At 42.2% G+C, this 17746-nt stretch overlaps 1 protein-coding gene across 1 annotated transcript; it reads left to right on the top strand.

Moving 5' to 3' along the window:
* Window positions 1–11773: 11773 nt before the first annotated feature.
* On the top strand, window positions 11774–14093 carry LOC138750461 (uncharacterized). The gene is made up of 2 exons (XM_069912520.1): window positions 11774–13389; window positions 13495–14093. Exons 1-2 carry the CDS (start codon window positions 12847–12849, stop codon window positions 13909–13911), a joined length of 960 nt encoding a protein of 319 aa, XP_069768621.1. The 5' UTR covers window positions 11774–12846; the 3' UTR covers window positions 13912–14093.
* Window positions 14094–17746: the final 3653 nt, after the last annotated feature.

Here is a 17746-nt window from a genome sequence, read left to right as displayed (position 1 = left end):
CCCCAAAACCTTAGAGAAATGTATCAAATATTCCCTGATTGGTCTGCCAACATTACAACATTGATTTAATTTCTATAGCCATGTGTTTCAAATATAAACACCACATATAAATAAAAAAGAATAATTACTTACATTATATGTTAATTTTTCTAAATATAGACAAGAGTGCAATCCGTTATGCCATCTTTGCAAGTTTATATTCTTCCATGTGACAGCTATATATTTTCTCGCTACTGCTAACCCAAATCTTAACAAAGCCAAATATGGTTTAGGCATTTTGAATCAACAAATGGAACATTAACATAACCCAACAAACATATTTTTGGATCCATTAAATATCCCTTTGAAACAAATCCCTCAAAAATTTTATAATTTCCTCCCAAAAATGCTTAATTTTCTTTCACGACCAAACTGAATGTACAAAAGTAACTTTCTGCTCTCTACATCTAAAACAGAAATCTGTTAAACTGAATCCATATCTCTTCAATTTCTCAGGGGTTGAATATAATTGATGCAAAAAATTCTAATTGACCATAGTATACCTCACATTAATTAACTTGGTAACACCGTCAACACACAGTTTTGACCATTCCTCCCATGTCAAAATAATATTTAATTCTTTCCCATTTGTCTTTTTCCATTTTCTCCTGCAACAACCTATACATATCAGAAATAAAGCATTTTTCACCTTTATCTGCAATTAATAATTCAAATTTCTTTTGACCTGGTAAATTTATTTCCTTCCCATAATTCTTCTTTAAATAATCTCAAAGTTGGTAATAAACAAAGAATTTGATGCAATACCATATCTTTCCTGCAACCTTTTAAATGAACAAAACCTCCCTGCTTCAAAACAATCTATTACATTCACTAATCCTTTAATTTCCCAATCTTTTAAGTAAGGATTCTATCATGAAAAGGGAATTAATTTATTCTGATATAATGGTGATCTTATCGAAACTATTCCGATAGAATCAAGAATTAAATTGCGATTTTACCAAATATTCATTATATGTCGAAAAACGGATAATTTAAATTCTTGTAACAATAAAGGATTCCATTTATAAATGAAATGATTAATATTATTTTCCAAAATCTGAGCCATCTTTATCTTTGCCCACCTAGGAGATTGTTGATTATCAAATAACCAATTAATAAACTTCATCGGTGCCACCTCATAATAATTATAAAAACAATGTAATTGCAAACCACCCAATTTATAATGCCAAGTCCATTTTTGGAAAGAAACCCTCGATAATTTACCTTTCCATAAGAATAACCCAACTATGCAAGGAATAGATTGAAAAAAGTATTGTACTCGAGCATAAATGTTCATCTTTATGCAATTCACTCTTCCTATTAAGGTCAGTGGTAAATCTTTCCACTTATCTAAATCAATTTTAACCTTATTTAATAAAGGTACATAATGCAAAATAAATAATTCATGATCATTTTTATTTACAACTATTCCTAAATATTTAATTTTATTTGACCATCTAAATTTAGTAATTTGTCTACAATCCATAAAATCTTCTTCTGCTATTGGTAAAACCTCACTCTTTTCCCAATTAATCTCATATCCCGATAATTTACCATACTTATTCAACAAGTCCTGTGATAATTTTAGTGAAGTTTTTGGATTAGTTAAATATACAAAAACATCATGTGTAAATAAGCTAATTTTATTTTCATTTTCTCTCACTTTAAGTCCTCTAACACCAAAATCATGTCAAACAGCCTGAGGTAAAGGTTCTGTCACCAAAGCAAGTAAAGCAGGTGAAAGAGGAAAACCCTGTCTTGTAGAACAAGATAAATTAAAAGATTTTGAAATCTCACCATTCGTTATTACCCTTGTCGTAAGTTCTGCATATAAAGCCCTAACACAACCCCTAAAAAATGGAACAAAATTAAATTTTTCCAATACTTTAAACAAAAACTTCCACTCAACTCGATCAAATGCCTTCTCAGCATCCAAAGATATATCCGTTGGTTGATTATCTTGTTGTTTTTAGCATTAATTAATGAAATCAATTTAACTATATTATCTGATGACAATTTAACTACATTGTCTTTGACAAACCCTACCAGATTGTTACGTAAAAAAATTTGGCAAATAATTCACTAACCTATTATCTGAAACTTTTGACACCAATCTATAATCAACATTTAATAATGATATCGGTCTGTAAGGTGACACTTTTAAAGAGTTCCTTTCTTTTTTTAGGTATAACTGTAATCAATGCTTTTGAGAAAGATTCTGGAAATACATCCATTTTAGTTGCTTGTTTCAAAACATCTTTATATAATGGAAATAATAAATCATTAAATTTTTTATAAAACACCACCTTAAATCCATCCTCTCCAGGAGATTTTCCATCAGGCATCGATTGCAAAGCTTCTCTCAATTCTAATTCAGTAAATAAAATATCTAAATTCTTTACCTCAAATTCATTCAACACTGGCAAATTTAAACTAGATAAAAATAAATCAATTTGATCCATTTTTTGATAACCCTCTGACATATATAAATTTTCATTAAATTTTAAAAATTCATCAGTATTCATTTATGTAATTTCTCCATTCTTCCTAATAGCATTAATTGTCCTTGATACTTGCTCAGTTTTATGTTGCCATGCCAAACCATATGCACTCTTTCTCCCAATTGATAATAACATTGTTTAGACTCCAACATCATTTTCTCATATTTATACGTTTGTAAATTATAACGTAATTTCACTTTAGATAAATTTATCCTTTCATCCTCTGTATAATTTTTTTAAATTTTTTTCTCCAAGCCTTCGATTTCCTTTTCCAAATTTAAACTTACGAATAAATAGTTTTTTTCTCTCTTAGTTGTATAGCTAATAATTTGTCCCCTCAAATATGCTTTTAAAGCATCCCACAAAATAAATTTACTTTGAACTGAATTTTCTTTCATTTGTAAATAAAAAATAATTTGATCTCTCATCTACTAAATGAAATCTGGTCTCTTCAATAACTTTTCATTAAACCTCCATCGATAAGCTGTCTCAGTTAATTCAGTCCCTAAACATTTAATGAAGGATATGAGAATAACCTACTTTTATATTCTGCAAAATTAAATCTACTTGTAAATGCACAGAAATCAAAAATACATTTATTCTAGAGAAAGAATTATGCCGAGCTGAATAAAGTGAATAATCTTTCTCAGTTGGATTTAATTTCCTCCAAATTTCCACTAAATTTAAATCCTCCATCATCTTAAACAGTCTTTTTGCCATTTTAGTTCTTTCAACAATTTTTGGAGATTTGTCCAACAAGGGATCCAAACAACAGTTAAAATCTACTCCGACTAACACATTCCCATATGCCTGATTCGAATTTAAAAATGTCGCTGAAAAAAATGTCTGATCATCTTCATTTGGTGCATAAACATACATTAAAGTCCAACTTTCAGAAAAAAATCTTCCAATTAACAATCAGTACTCTTCCAACATTATCAAAAAAAAATCCACAGCAAAATGTTTTTTTTTATTAACTAATATCACCACGCCTCTAGTTTTAGAGTTTAATGAAGAAAAAATTACATGTCCTGACCAATCTCTCTTCAACTTCAAATGTTCTTTTTCTGTCAAATGAGTCCTTTGCAAAAATACAATATCTACTTTTAGCTTCTTTAAATTTTTATTTTTTCTGCCTTTTTCTCCTTTGATTGTAATTCAAAAGATACATTTTTACGTATCAAAATAGCTACATCTTTAGCCTTAGAATTAAATGAAGAAGAATATACATGCCCAACCCAGTTCCTTTTTAATTTCACGCTTTCCTTCACATTCAAATGTGTTTCTTGTAAAAAAGCAATATCAATTTTCATTTCCTTAATATATGCCAAGACCCGCTTACGTTTAACCTAACTATTTAATCCTTGAACATTAAAAGTAGCAAACCTCAACTTTGACATATCTACTATTATTACTAAATACCAATAATATCTTTATATAAAAACTCAAATTAATGTATATAGGCCCTCCAATAAAAAAATCACAAATTAAAAACTAAAAAAAAATTAAAAATAAAAAAAATTTAAAAATAAAGAAAAAGAAAAAAAAAAGAAACCCCCCCCCCAAAAAAAAACTACCAAAAGGTAGTAATCCCCTAAACAAAAATTGGGTGTGGGTCACCCACCAGTGGCTGATGACTAGTAAAGAAAGTCCAAATCTCTCCTTGCCCAGCCAAACAGTCAGTAACATCAAAATATTATAAGAACAAAAGAAAAAATAGAATAAGAAAATTCTTTTAACCCAAAAGACTCCAATCTTGAAAATCCCATTTCAGAAGTTGGACTCTTTCCATTCCTGTTTTTTTCCCATTTTTGCCATTTCTTCCTTTTCCAGAGCTACCAAAGTTTTCTTTAGGAGATAATGCTGGACTATGTCTTTGTCCTCTTATATCTGGCCATGAGTCAGCAAAAATCATTGCTTCACAATCAGTTTCAAAAAACCAAAATTGATAGACTCCGTAAAACACCTTCAACACTGCAGGGTAACGAAAAGTAGACTTATAACCTTTATGTCACAAAACTTCTTTAACTGGATTGAATCGACGTCGACCTGATGCATTTCCAACAATGGAGACATTTTCCTGTGTGCTCCCTCCATTGAAATCAAAAGGCTTTCTACTTCTTGGGAACACGCACCTTCTTCCGGGGAATGGGTAATTCCAGTGCCATCCTTCATTTGGTAGCAATAGATTTTTTTTCACCCCCCACAGGAAATCTTTGGGGTCTAGTCAATGAAGAAATTGAGCCAAGGGCTGTTTCAGGTCGTCTAGGCCCCAGATCCTCAGCACTTTGAAAATGTATATTCTTATGAACTTGAGGTTTAATCTTTTTACCATTAGTGGCCAAAATAATTCCTTGATACTTTAAACTAAAATTTAAAAAGTTTAAACTTGAAAACAAAGGGTTAAAAAACAGGTATTTAAAAATCTGGCCAGAGAGGTCGAGATTACATGTCTAGACTCTACGCTATCTTGCCACGATCCCTACTTTTAGCTTCTTAATATAATCTATCACACATTGCCTTTTTATTGGGTGATTTAAACCCTTAACATTAACAATTGTAAAACTTAAATTACTTATTACAACTTACACAATGGCACCCAATCTTTCACAATTAACTTAAACAAAAATCCTCAAACAACAACAAAAAACACTTAAACCCCCCCCCCGAAAAAACTGCAACACACTCGAGACACATACCCCAGACACATACCCCAACAATCACACACCTCCCACACACACACCCTACACACAACCCCCAACACACACGCTCCAGACACTCACTCCACACATACAAGGCCCGACTCACACCCCCCACAATCACACACCTCCCACATGCACACCCCACACACACATACACATCCCAGGAACACACCCTCACGCTCACAAACTCCCACACATACACTCTGCGCACACACACACACACACACACATATCCCCCATACACATACTCCCCCACACACAACCTCTGACAGATATACACAAACACCCTCCGACATTCATACACACCTTCCACACCCTCACTCCACAAACACCCAATGCACCCACAGTCCCCTTCCCACACACCACACCTACACATATACCCCGACGCACAACCCAGAAACACCGCCCACATACACCCCTCACACACACTTTCACACATGACCACCTCCCACACACAACTCACAAAATCAACTCCCAGCCACACATCCCACACATAAACGCACACTCACACTCACCCGATACAACCCCTGGACAGATAAACCTCCCACACACATACCCGTACACACATCCTCTCACACTCAGTCCCCCCCACACACACCCACCCACACCCCATATATCTCTCACACACACCCCCAAACACACACACACACCTTCACACTTGACCACCTCCCACACACAACCAACACAAAATCAACACCCAGCTACACACACACATACACGCACACTCACACAATACAACCCCTACACAGATAAACCTCCCACACACATACCCGTACACACATCCTTTCACACACACAGTCCCCCCCACACACACCCACCCACACCCCATATACCTCTCACACACACACCCAAACACACACACCTTCACACTTGACCACCTCCCACACACAACTAACACAAAATCAACACCCACCTACACACACACATACACGCACACTCACACAATACAACCCTACACATCTGCCCCAAAAAACATGGCCCCAATGGACATCCCCCACTCACTCCCCACATACACACCCCACACAATCATAACCCTACAGACTTCCCCACAAAAACAATAACATACCCGTCCCACACACACCCAACACAAACCACACACACACCCATTCATAGACCTCCACCCATCCCCCAAACACATACCCCACATACACACCCAGCACATGGACGCCCCTCCATATTCACCACCGCATTCACACCCCTGCACACACAACCCACGCACAAACCCATTCCCAATCATGCCCCCTACACACTCTCTCCCTCGCATGCACTGCCACACTTATTTCTCCGCACACACACCCTTCACACCCTTGACACAAACATTGCCAGACAAATCCCACCATGCACACGCACTAATGCGACCCTGCACAAACACCTTCCCACACAAGTCCCTCACACATGCACTCCCACTCACATGGACCTACACACACATCCCGAACCACATACCCCTACACACACACACAAGCCATAAATACGCCCACACACACACTCCCTCATACAACCCCCTCACACACAAACCCGCAAATCCACCCACCCACACCACCCCACACATATTTCCCCCACACTCATGCGCTCACACACAGACACACACACATTCCCTCCACGTATATCACACACACACACACACACACACACACACACACACACACCAACCCTCCATATGCAAACCCCACACAAGCCACACATCCCATACCCACACACACACTCTCTATATTCAAATCCCACACACACACAAACCCCACTCATAAACACCACACAAGCACAAAACCCCTAACACACACAAACTCACACACAAAAACACCACACAAACACAAACAACCCCCACACTCAAATCCACCCCACACTCTAACCCACAACACACACTAACCCACCACACATACACACCATACTCACATCCCCAAACATCAGAGACTTACCCAAATTCCCCACACACACAAACCCCAAAATAGCGCCCATGGTGGAAGTGAGGGCATTGGTGCAGTCGCTGACCCATGGGGAGGTGTGGGTGAGGGCATTGGTGCCATCGCTGATGGAGGGAGGGGGTGGTGCCGTCGCTGATGGAGGGAGGGGGGTTGGTGCCGTCGCTGATGGAGGGAGGGGGTGTGGTGCCTTCGCTGATGGAGGGAGGGGGGTTGGTGCTGTCGCTGATGGAGGGAGGGGGTGGTGCCTTCGCTGATGGAGGGAGGGGGGTTGGTGCCGTCGCTGATGGAGGGAGGTGGATTGGTGCCATCGCTGATGGAGGGAGGGGGGTTGGTGCCATCGCTGATGGAAGGAGGGGGGGTGGTGCCATCGCTGATGGAGGGAGGGAGGTTGGTGCCATCGCTGATGGAGGGAGGGAGGTTGGTGCCATCGCTGATGGAAGGAGGGGGGTGGTGCCATCGCTGATGGAGGGAGGGAGGTTGGTGCTATCGCTGATGGAGGGAGGGAGGTTGGTGCCATCGCTGATGTGTCAAGGGGTGCAAGATGACGTCATCATTGACAAGTATGGGGATGGAAGTAGCGCTGACAAGCAGGGTGGGGGCGCATGCAATGCTTGCCATGTCCTATATACGTTGGTGCCCCACACAGACACTGACACACACACTCACCCTGCCACACACACCCACTCACACATACACACCCCCACACACACCCCAAACCCACACCCCTCACACACTCCCCATACACCCATCCCCCACAAACTCACACCCCTCACAACCACACACACACCCCTCACAAACACCACACATAACCCACACCCACACCCCTCATACACACACCCTCACACATGCCCCACAACACACACCCCTCCACACCATCTCTCCACCCATCCCACACGCTCTCACCCCCCACCCACACATCCACACACTCAGACACCCCCACACTGCCCCCTACACATATTCTCACAAACACACATCTACACACACTTCCCACACACACCCATCCCTCACACACACACCACATTAACACACCATACACACACCCACCCCCACACACCCCACTCCCCACACACCCACTCCCCACAAACACACATCCCTCACAAACACACACCACACATAACCCACACACACTGCCACACACATACCCCACAACACACACCCCTCCACAACACCCACCCACCCATCTCACACACACTCTCACCCCCCACCCACACACTCAGACACCCCCACACAGCCCCTACACTTATCTTCACAAACACTCATCTACACACATTTCCCACACACACCCCTCTCGCACCCATCACTCACACACACACACCCCACACTAACACACTATACACACACCCACCCCCCACATACCCCACTCCCTACACATCCACCCTCCACAAACACACATCCCTCACAAACACACACCACACATAACCCACACCCACACCCCTCATACACACACCCTCACACATGCCCCACAACACACACCCCTCCACACCATCTCTCCACCCATCCCACACACTCTCACCCCCCCACCCACACATCCACACACTCAGACACCCCCACACTGCCCCCTACACATATTCTCACAAACACACATCTACACACACTTCCCACACACACCCATCCCTCACACAAACACACCACATTAACACACCTTACACACACCCACCCCCACACACCGCACTCCCTACACATCCACCCCCCACAAACACACATCCCTCACAAACACACACCACACATAACCCACACACACATACCCCTCATACACACTCCCACACACATACCCCACAACACACTCCCCTCCACACCCCCATCCACCCATCCCACACACTCTCACCCCCCATCCACACACTCAGACACCCCCACACAGCCCCCTACACTAATCCTCACATACAACCCACACACTCCCACTTACACACACCCCACACACACCTCTCACACACACCCACAAACACACTTCCCACACACTCAGACACCTTCCACACTGACTCCACACAACACACAGACCACACACAATTCCCACACACACCCCACACACCCACATACTTACACACACTTCCCACACACACTCCCACTTACACACACACCCCACATCCCCACACTTACCAAACACTCACCCCACACAAACCTCTCACATCCACTTCCCACACACTCAATCCACACACTCAGACAACTCCCACAGTGACCCCACACACACACACATCCACACTCCAATAGAATCTCTTTTCTCCCTCTCCCCTTAATCCCGTCTCCGAACCAGATTCTTGTATTTAAAGTAGACTTTGTTCCTAGACGAATATAATATGGGTCTGGAAGTCGGGATTTAGAATGAAAGGTTCTGAAAATCGTTCAGGATAGGTCCCCCCAATTATTTCGGGGCAAATTGGAAGATGTTCTTTTATATCAGCGACATGTTCTATCAGTGAGATAATTTTGTCGAGTTCCTTCCATTTGACGTCGATGTTGTGCTTTGTACAAATGTCTGCATATATTTGTTCACTTATGGAAAATGGAAAGAAGGAAATGCACACACGCACACATACCCACTCCCACACCCTCCCACACGCACACATACATACACACAACCTCCCTCACACCCCTTCTTACACACGCCCACACACATACCTACCCAAAAGGACCCAAGCACATACACTCCACACATATCCACCACACAATCCTACCCACACACCCCACACACAACCCCTCACCCATTCCCTCCATAACCCCACATGCAGACCCCAAACACACACCCCAATCCCACAAAACTCCAGACACACATCCCAATGATTTTGGGGCAAATTGGAAGATGTGCTTTTCTATCAGGGACGTGTTCCATAAGTGAGTTAATTTTGTCGAGTTCCTTCCATTTGACGTCGATGTTGTGCTTTGTGCAAATGTTCTGTATATATTTGATCGTTGATATATTTGTATATATTTGTTCACTGTTCTGTATATATTCTGTATATATTGTATATATTCTGTATATACTTTTTCACTGTAAACAAAAGCCCCACATATCTGCACACACACCCTCACACACACACCCTCCCCCACACCCCTTCTTACACACGCCCACACACATTCCCACCCACAAGCAACCATGCACATATAACCCACACACATCCACCGCACAATCTCACCCACACACACCACACACATCCACTCACACGTTCCATCCAACACCCCAATACCCGAACATGCAGTCCACAAACACACACCCAATTCCACACAACTCCACACACACATCCCAAATCCCACACACAACCCCAACTATTTCGGGGCAAATTGGTAGATGTGCTTTTATATCAGGGACGTGTTCGATAAGTGAGATAATTTTGTCGAGTTCTTTTCATTTGACGTCGATGTTGTGCTTTGTACATATGTTCTGTATATATTTGATCGTTGATATATTTGTATATATTTGTTCACTCTTCTGTATATATTCTGTATATATTGTAAATATTCTGTATATACTTTTTCACTGTAAATAAAACCCCCACATACATGCACGCACACACACACTACCACACACACCCAAATGCCAACAGACACTCCCACTCCCTCACACACACACACACACACACACACACACACACACACACACACACACACACTGTCCCTCACACCCCTTCTTACACACGCTCACACATATACCCACCCACAAGCACCCATGCACTTATACCCCACACACATCCACTACACAATCTTAAAAAATCAAACAAAAGATGAGAAACAATAAATCGGACTGACCCGACAGGACGGAGGAACTAAGGTCGTTTGGAATCAGCAGATGCGATAGAATCGGCAATCTCCGTCAGGCCGAGGGACCTTGAAACACCACACAAGTACAAACTAAACTGGATGAGAGGGTCCTTGCAGAGAAATGGATTGGAGTCAATCCACAGAACCCTCAGAGCAACAGAGAGGATCACTGGAGTCTCCCTCTTCCCCATCAGTGTGATCTAGCAGGATCCTTGTCTGAAGAGGCCATGCCAAATCCTGGAGAAGCCCTTTGACCCTGCCCACAGCATCTCTCAGCTGCTCCCATCAAGGAAGAGAAAGGAGGGTCAGAACCAGCATCAGCAGGATGAAGAACAGCTTCTGTGCAGGGGTCGGGAGAAGGTTGAAGCACCAAAGGAACTGCTCCCACTCACCATCCGAGTGCAAACAGAGAGCGCATGTAAAATGTTCAATGATGGGAATGTATGGACATGATACTAAGGGCTGAAAGAGACTTGGAACAGGGTTTTTTGTGGTCGATCATTTATTACGAATAAAGTCTTACACGAAAGGGCAAGAAGCAGCTAAGGTTGTTCTTTCCACACAGATCTACTGTTAGTCCTCTAATTCTATGGGAACTGTCGCAGGGTTGTAGCTCCCAGTTGTTGGGATAGGCTGACACAAAGTGGTAGGTCCAGGTACTAATGAGGATGCCATCAGATGGTTCCCCACCCCCCACTCTCTCCCCACCACCACTGCCAACATCAGTTCTTTGTATTACAAATAAAGATGAGTGAAACACAGAAGTCTGCAGACGCTGTGATTATAATTACAAACACACTGACATGCTGAAGGAACTCAGCTATTCTTTCCAGCATTCAGGCCTGAGCCCTTCTTCAAGGAATAAACAGAATAACCCAGAAGCAGGAAATCTCAGAAAGGCTCAGAATTCTGGTTAGGGGACAAATCCAGCCCAACAAAAGGTGTTAATTGGATGTGATAGGGATGAGGTTTTTCATAGCAGGCCGAGCGACCATGTGGTCAGGCGGGCCGAATCGCTGTCCCAGTCAGTTGGTACAAGATGGCATAGGCCCCCCTTCCCTTCTCATGAGAAGCATGCATTTGGTGACACATGTTGCCTGGGAGATGTCGCCACATCCTGGTTGCAGCAACTCCGCAACGCACTGACATCACTCCCCTAGACCAGCGCACCCCAGAGAGGAATGAGGTCGTCCCCTAAAAGCAGCACGAGAGGTTCATATAAAGGCAGTTACTGGTTCACTTCATGCTGTGTGGAGGTGCTTCATTTCAGTAGCACCACCTTTTGCAGTCACGACAAGACCATGAACAGGCTGTCAGCAAGAGAATGGGATGGGGAATTGAAGCAGGTGGCCACTGGGAGATCCCCACTCTTGTGGCGGACATGGAGAAGTTTGTATTTATAGGATAGCTATAAATTCCGATGAAAATACAACCAGTATAGGTTTTACTCACTCACAGGCTTCCAGAGTGGGTGAGAAAATACAAGTCTTTAGGCCAGCAAATCTTCCAGACAGGGTTCAATGATCAATTCTTCCCAACAGGGTCCCAACCTCCAAAAGGCAGCCCATTCATATATTGGTTTCCCGCCCAAACACAGCTGATTGAGTCTATTACCTATCAGATGTGAATTGTCAAAAGCTACAGTAAGCGTTCAGTAACCTTAACAACACCTTCCAGTGCCAGCTTGAAATTGTTTCTGCTCAGAGGTTTCGCCCACCATTGTTCACAGACGAAGGTGAATGATGCTTGTCAGTGACACATGGGTCTCTCTGGAGGTTGAACTGATCCCAGGGCACTGAGTTCTGGAGAAATGACCACACCAAATTTGATGTTGCTGAATGGAGGAAACACTTTCGTATGTCGCATGGCACCTTTCACTTCGTGCTGGAACTCTAAGAACCTCACCTGAAGCCGCATAGACCAGGCGCAGCAACCATGGAGCCGGGATTTCGATTAGCTGTGGCTCTGCGCTGGTATGCCACCCCTTGTGAGTATCGATCCATCAGTCCCATCTTTGGAATAGGCATCAGCACCGTGTGCATGGTGGTGCAGGTGGTGACGGCCGCCTGGACGAAGTTCCTCGGTAAACGTCTCATGTCCCTGCCCATTGGAACACGTCTCCAGGAGACCAATGACAGCTTGGTGCAAAGGGGTACCCAATGTGTGCCGGTGCCATTGATGGATCACATATTCCCATTATTGCCCCCAGCTTGCATGCTGCAGCCTACTACAATCGCAAAGGCTGGCATTCAATGGTTCTGCAAGCGGTGGTCGACCACAGATTCTGGTGAGCTAAGCCTTTATTGGTCTTTATCACATCACATCTCAATGTCTATCACTTCACTGTGCTTTCCATTCACGTTACAGCTTCTCAGCTGTGTTTGTTGGCCGGGCAGTACCCATGATGCCCGAGTGCTTACCAACTCTCCTCTGTATAGAAAGGAAGAGGACCAGGGCGGATACCACTTCCCACCTGACGTGAGTGTTCACCCTACAAAGCTCCATGTGTCAATCTTATGTATGCTTATTGTGTCAACGGTCATGTGTATGAATTAACAACATTCTCCATTGTTGTGCCTGCAGGTGTCCAAGGATGTTAATGGAGTGGAGGTTCCAGCGCATCTTGTGGGTCATCTGGCATATCCACTACGAAATTGGCTGATGAAGGGGTTCACACAGCACCAAGGACTGGATCTGGATCAGCAAAGATTTAACAAGGCCCTTAATTCTGCAAGGATAGTGGTGGAACATGCATATTGCCGTCTAAATGGCTGCCGGTGGTGCCTGTCCAACCGTCTGGATATCTCTACCACCTTAGTCCCAGGTGTTGTGTTTGCTCGCTGTGTCCTGCACAATATATGTGAGATTAACAAGGAAGACTTTCTGTCAGAGTGGACGTTGGTTGAAGCAGATGGTCCTGCACCCATTAGCACAGATTGTCACAATCAGCAGGCCCATGGGCACCAGGCCATCCATTCTGCCATTTTGTCCATCCTGTAAGGGTATGACCCTGCCACCTAGCTCCTAATTTCCACAACTTGTTCCCCCCTCCACCCTCCCCACCCAATGCGACAACATGAGCCTACTGCCTGGCATGTTATGTGTTCTCATGAAGTAATGGTTGCATATAAATGAGACTTGTGTGCTTGTCAAAAATGTAATAAAAAACATTTTTTGAGAAATCTTATTGCTTCATAAATATCTGAGTTCGATATAGCAATGTAAACATTTCACATTATGTTTAAACTAGATGTAAACCATGGAACGGACAAATCACATTGCAAATACACTCCACACTTGAACACCGCAGAACAAAAACAAAAATGGTAAACACAACAAACACCTCCACCCGGCACCACAGCATTTCTGTGTTGTGCCGATTATACCTCTCGGAGGAGGGTTACCAAGTTCATTTGGCAGGCGCATCCTGCGCATTCAGGTGGCCTTCCGGCAGCCCATATTGCCATTCTCTGCGGCTTTACAAGTGGGGCATTTGGCCACCTGAAAGTGCCTTTTCTAAGAGTTCCTGTATCTGGCTCATTCCTTGAAGAAGGGCTCAGGACTGAAATGTTGGGAATATATCTTGATCTCCTATGGACACTGAAAATCCGGGCTGAGCTCCTCCAGCTTAACGGTGGGTTTTTAAGCACCACATATAGATGCACATCTCAAGACAAGGCCACAAAAATGTGCCACCTGGGAAAATTGCATAACAGGGGCATCTTGTGGTTCCACTTGGCTGCTTCTTACATTATTTGGCCAGGACTTTCTTTGCAAATTTCCCAACACCTATTCTGTGTTTTCTCCAGCCTGTCAATTCAAATACACTTGTTTTCTTACTTCTCCAGTTCTTGGTTTCTCTGCTTCCTGACCTGCTTTTTCCAGCAGTTTTGTATAACTTATATTCCAGCAGTTGCTGTGGTTGAACTTTTACTGATTTAATGAATTGTTTTCATCAGAATCTAAATGTGCTTGAGTCCACGGTCAGCCATGTAAGCATTGAAATGGGTGGCCACTGGGAGATCCACCCTGTTGCAGCAGACAGAGTTGAAGTGCATTAAATGCACCCAATGATTTGGTCACTGCAGCCACCAGTTAAAAAATTCAAGAGGTTCTGCAGTCTGTGTGTCAAGAAATCCCTCTGCACCTCTGTTTTTAGTGGGAATCCTTCAACCCTGAAGTTGTGCTCTCTCGTCCTTGACTCCTCTAACATGGGAGATAATTTTACCACATCTACTGTATCCAGGTTTCTCAACATTCGAAGTGCTTCTTAGGACCCCTACCACTCATCATTCTTCTGAACACCAAGGAGTATAGTCCAAGATCCATCAAACCTTCCTCATATATTAATCCTTTCATTCCAGGAATCATTCTTGTGAATCTTCTGCAATGCCAGCACATCCTTTCTTCAATAAGGAGCCCAAAACTCTCTCCGCTACTGCAGGTGCTGCCTCGCCAGTGCCTTCTTAAGCCTCAACATCACATCCCTGCTCTTATATCCTATTATTTGCGATATGAATACCAACATTCCAATCAGCTGATTGACCACCAACATGGAAGTTAACCTATTGGGCATCCTGCACGGCGATGCCAAGGTCCATCTCCCCCAGAATTTTGAATGTTCACCCTATGCAATAATAATCTGCCCTTTTATTCCTTCTCCCAAAGTTCATGACCAGACATTTTCCTACTTTGGAATTCACTGGCCTCTTCTTTTTCCATTCTCCTAATCTATCTGTCTCTCTGCAGCCTTGCTGTTTTCTCCCAGCTACCTGCTGCTCTGTAACGGGTGAAGAAAAAGAGATGGCCCCCAGAATTGTTTCCCAGCATTTCTGCACACCTGCAGAAAGCCACATAACACAGCAATTGCCTTCGGGTCGTTCCCCCTGATAGTACAGATTCTAACACCAATGTGTATCTGTCCAGAGTGTACTGTAGGATGACTGTGATTGGCTGAGAGTGTAGCCACACCTACTGGCAGGTCTTAAAGGATTTCTCCTAGCCAGACCAGGTCATTCTGGACTGGTCGACCCACTTATGATATGCTCCAGTCTTTTAGTTAATAAAAGTCTTGGTTTGGATCAACAAGTGTTTGGTTCTTTCGACGCACTCTGCAATGTTCCCCCTTCCTGCACCTTTGCTCTCTGAGATGTGTCACCAGCAGTGTCCTTTCCTTCTGTTCCTCAAAATAGATACTTTATTTTCATATTTCAATATGTGCGCAACTCGGAGTTCACAATATTAGCCAAGAGCTGTTAAAATTCCCGGGAAAACATTGCAAATTATAAAATCTTCTCAAACAATGAAAAACCATGTACAAAAGTGAAAACAGTGACTCCTGGTGGGCCAGGTAAAAACTATCGGGAGATACATAAAAAGGTGCCTTTTTAGAATCTTTTTCTGCTCATGTAGAGAGGGTTTTGAAGGTTAATTGGAAACTATTTTCAGAGGCTTGGACTTGGATGAATTTGTACGGACTGAATGAAGATGATGTTCACTTTGTTCCTGATGCATTTTTATATTTGAATCAATCAATGAGAATATTATGGTTGGAGGAGATTTTAATTGTTGTTTGGATCTGTTGTTGATTAAATCTCAAAAAATTGTGAAAAAAAAACAAAATGGCGAAAAGAATAACTGAGTTGATGGGGGATTTAAATTTAGTGGAAATATGGGAACAGAGGAATCCGACCGAAAAGGATTTTTCCTTTTATTCTCACGTCATGATTCGGTTTCAAGAATAGTTTTTTTTGGTATCAGCCCATTTGCAGGGTCGAATCAGACAGGCTGAGTATAAGAGTAGGATTCTGTCAGATCACTCATTATTGTTAATTTCACGTAGTATCGCAGAGATGGTGGAAACCTGTTATTGTTGGTGATTTAATGAAATGTTGTTAAAAAAAACCTGAAATTATTACGCTTGTAAGAGATCAGATTAGGTTTTTTTAGAAACGAATAAGGGATCAGTTCAAAGTAATTTTATGTTATGGGATACTTTAAAAAAGATATTTACGAGGTCAAACTATTACTTACACAGCAAAAGTGAAGAAACAATATATAGCAGAAATTCAGGACTTAGAGAAAGAAATTGCAACATGAGAGAAGACATTTCAGAAAAATTCAACTGAGGATAATAAAATACAGTTGTCCAAATTGAAGCTTTGTTATAATACAATTGTGAAAAAATAATTCAATGATGGAAACAGCTCTACTATGAGTTGAGGGACAGAGCACATACGGTTTTAACTTAGCAATTGAAAACTGAACAAGTGCCTAGAATGCAGTTAGGAGAAATTCAGAGATAACATAAACCACAGGATATTAATGATGAATTTTGTACATTTCATCGGGACTTTATCTGAAGGGAATTCGGATATGGAGCAGATTGATTGTTTTTTGTCGAATTTAAATTTACCTTTATTAGAGGAAGAAGATATTAAGACTTTGGATGGTTCATTTACTGATTTGGAACTTAAGGAGGCGTTACAATCTATGCCAAGTGGAAAATCACCTGGAGAAGATAGATTTACATTGGAATTTTAGAGAAATTTTTATGATTTGTTATTTCTGGAATATTCTGATGTACTGAAGCTCGCCACTGATACAGGTTTATTTCCAGAATCGTTTTCAAGGGCATTAATAACACTCATCCCAAAGAAAGACAGAGATCCATTAAAAGTTGTGTCATACAGACTAATATTAATAAATAATAATATTGAATGTAGATTACAAAATTGTAGCAAAGGTTTTAGCAAACAGATTGGCTAACCTTTTACCGCAATTAGTACATGTGGATCAAGCAGGATTTATCAAGGACAGGTATTCAGCTGATAAT

This window comes from Narcine bancroftii, unplaced genomic scaffold, assembly GCF_036971445.1.
Source record: "Narcine bancroftii isolate sNarBan1 unplaced genomic scaffold, sNarBan1.hap1 Scaffold_152, whole genome shotgun sequence".
In the NCBI taxonomy this organism is placed as follows: domain Eukaryota; kingdom Metazoa; phylum Chordata; class Chondrichthyes; order Torpediniformes; family Narcinidae; genus Narcine; species Narcine bancroftii.
This window is presented reverse-complemented; position numbering and strand designations above follow the sequence as displayed.

Bases quoted from the DNA above. Each gene is read 5' to 3' on its own strand.
- LOC138750461 (XM_069912520.1), top strand. From the start codon at position 12,847: ATGGAGCCGGGATTTCGATTAGCTGTGGCTCTGCGCTGGTATGCCACC. The intron at 13,390-13,494 runs GTGAGTGTTCAC...TTGTGCCTGCAG, and splicing joins GATACCACTTCCCACCTGAC to GTGTCCAAGGATGTTAATGG.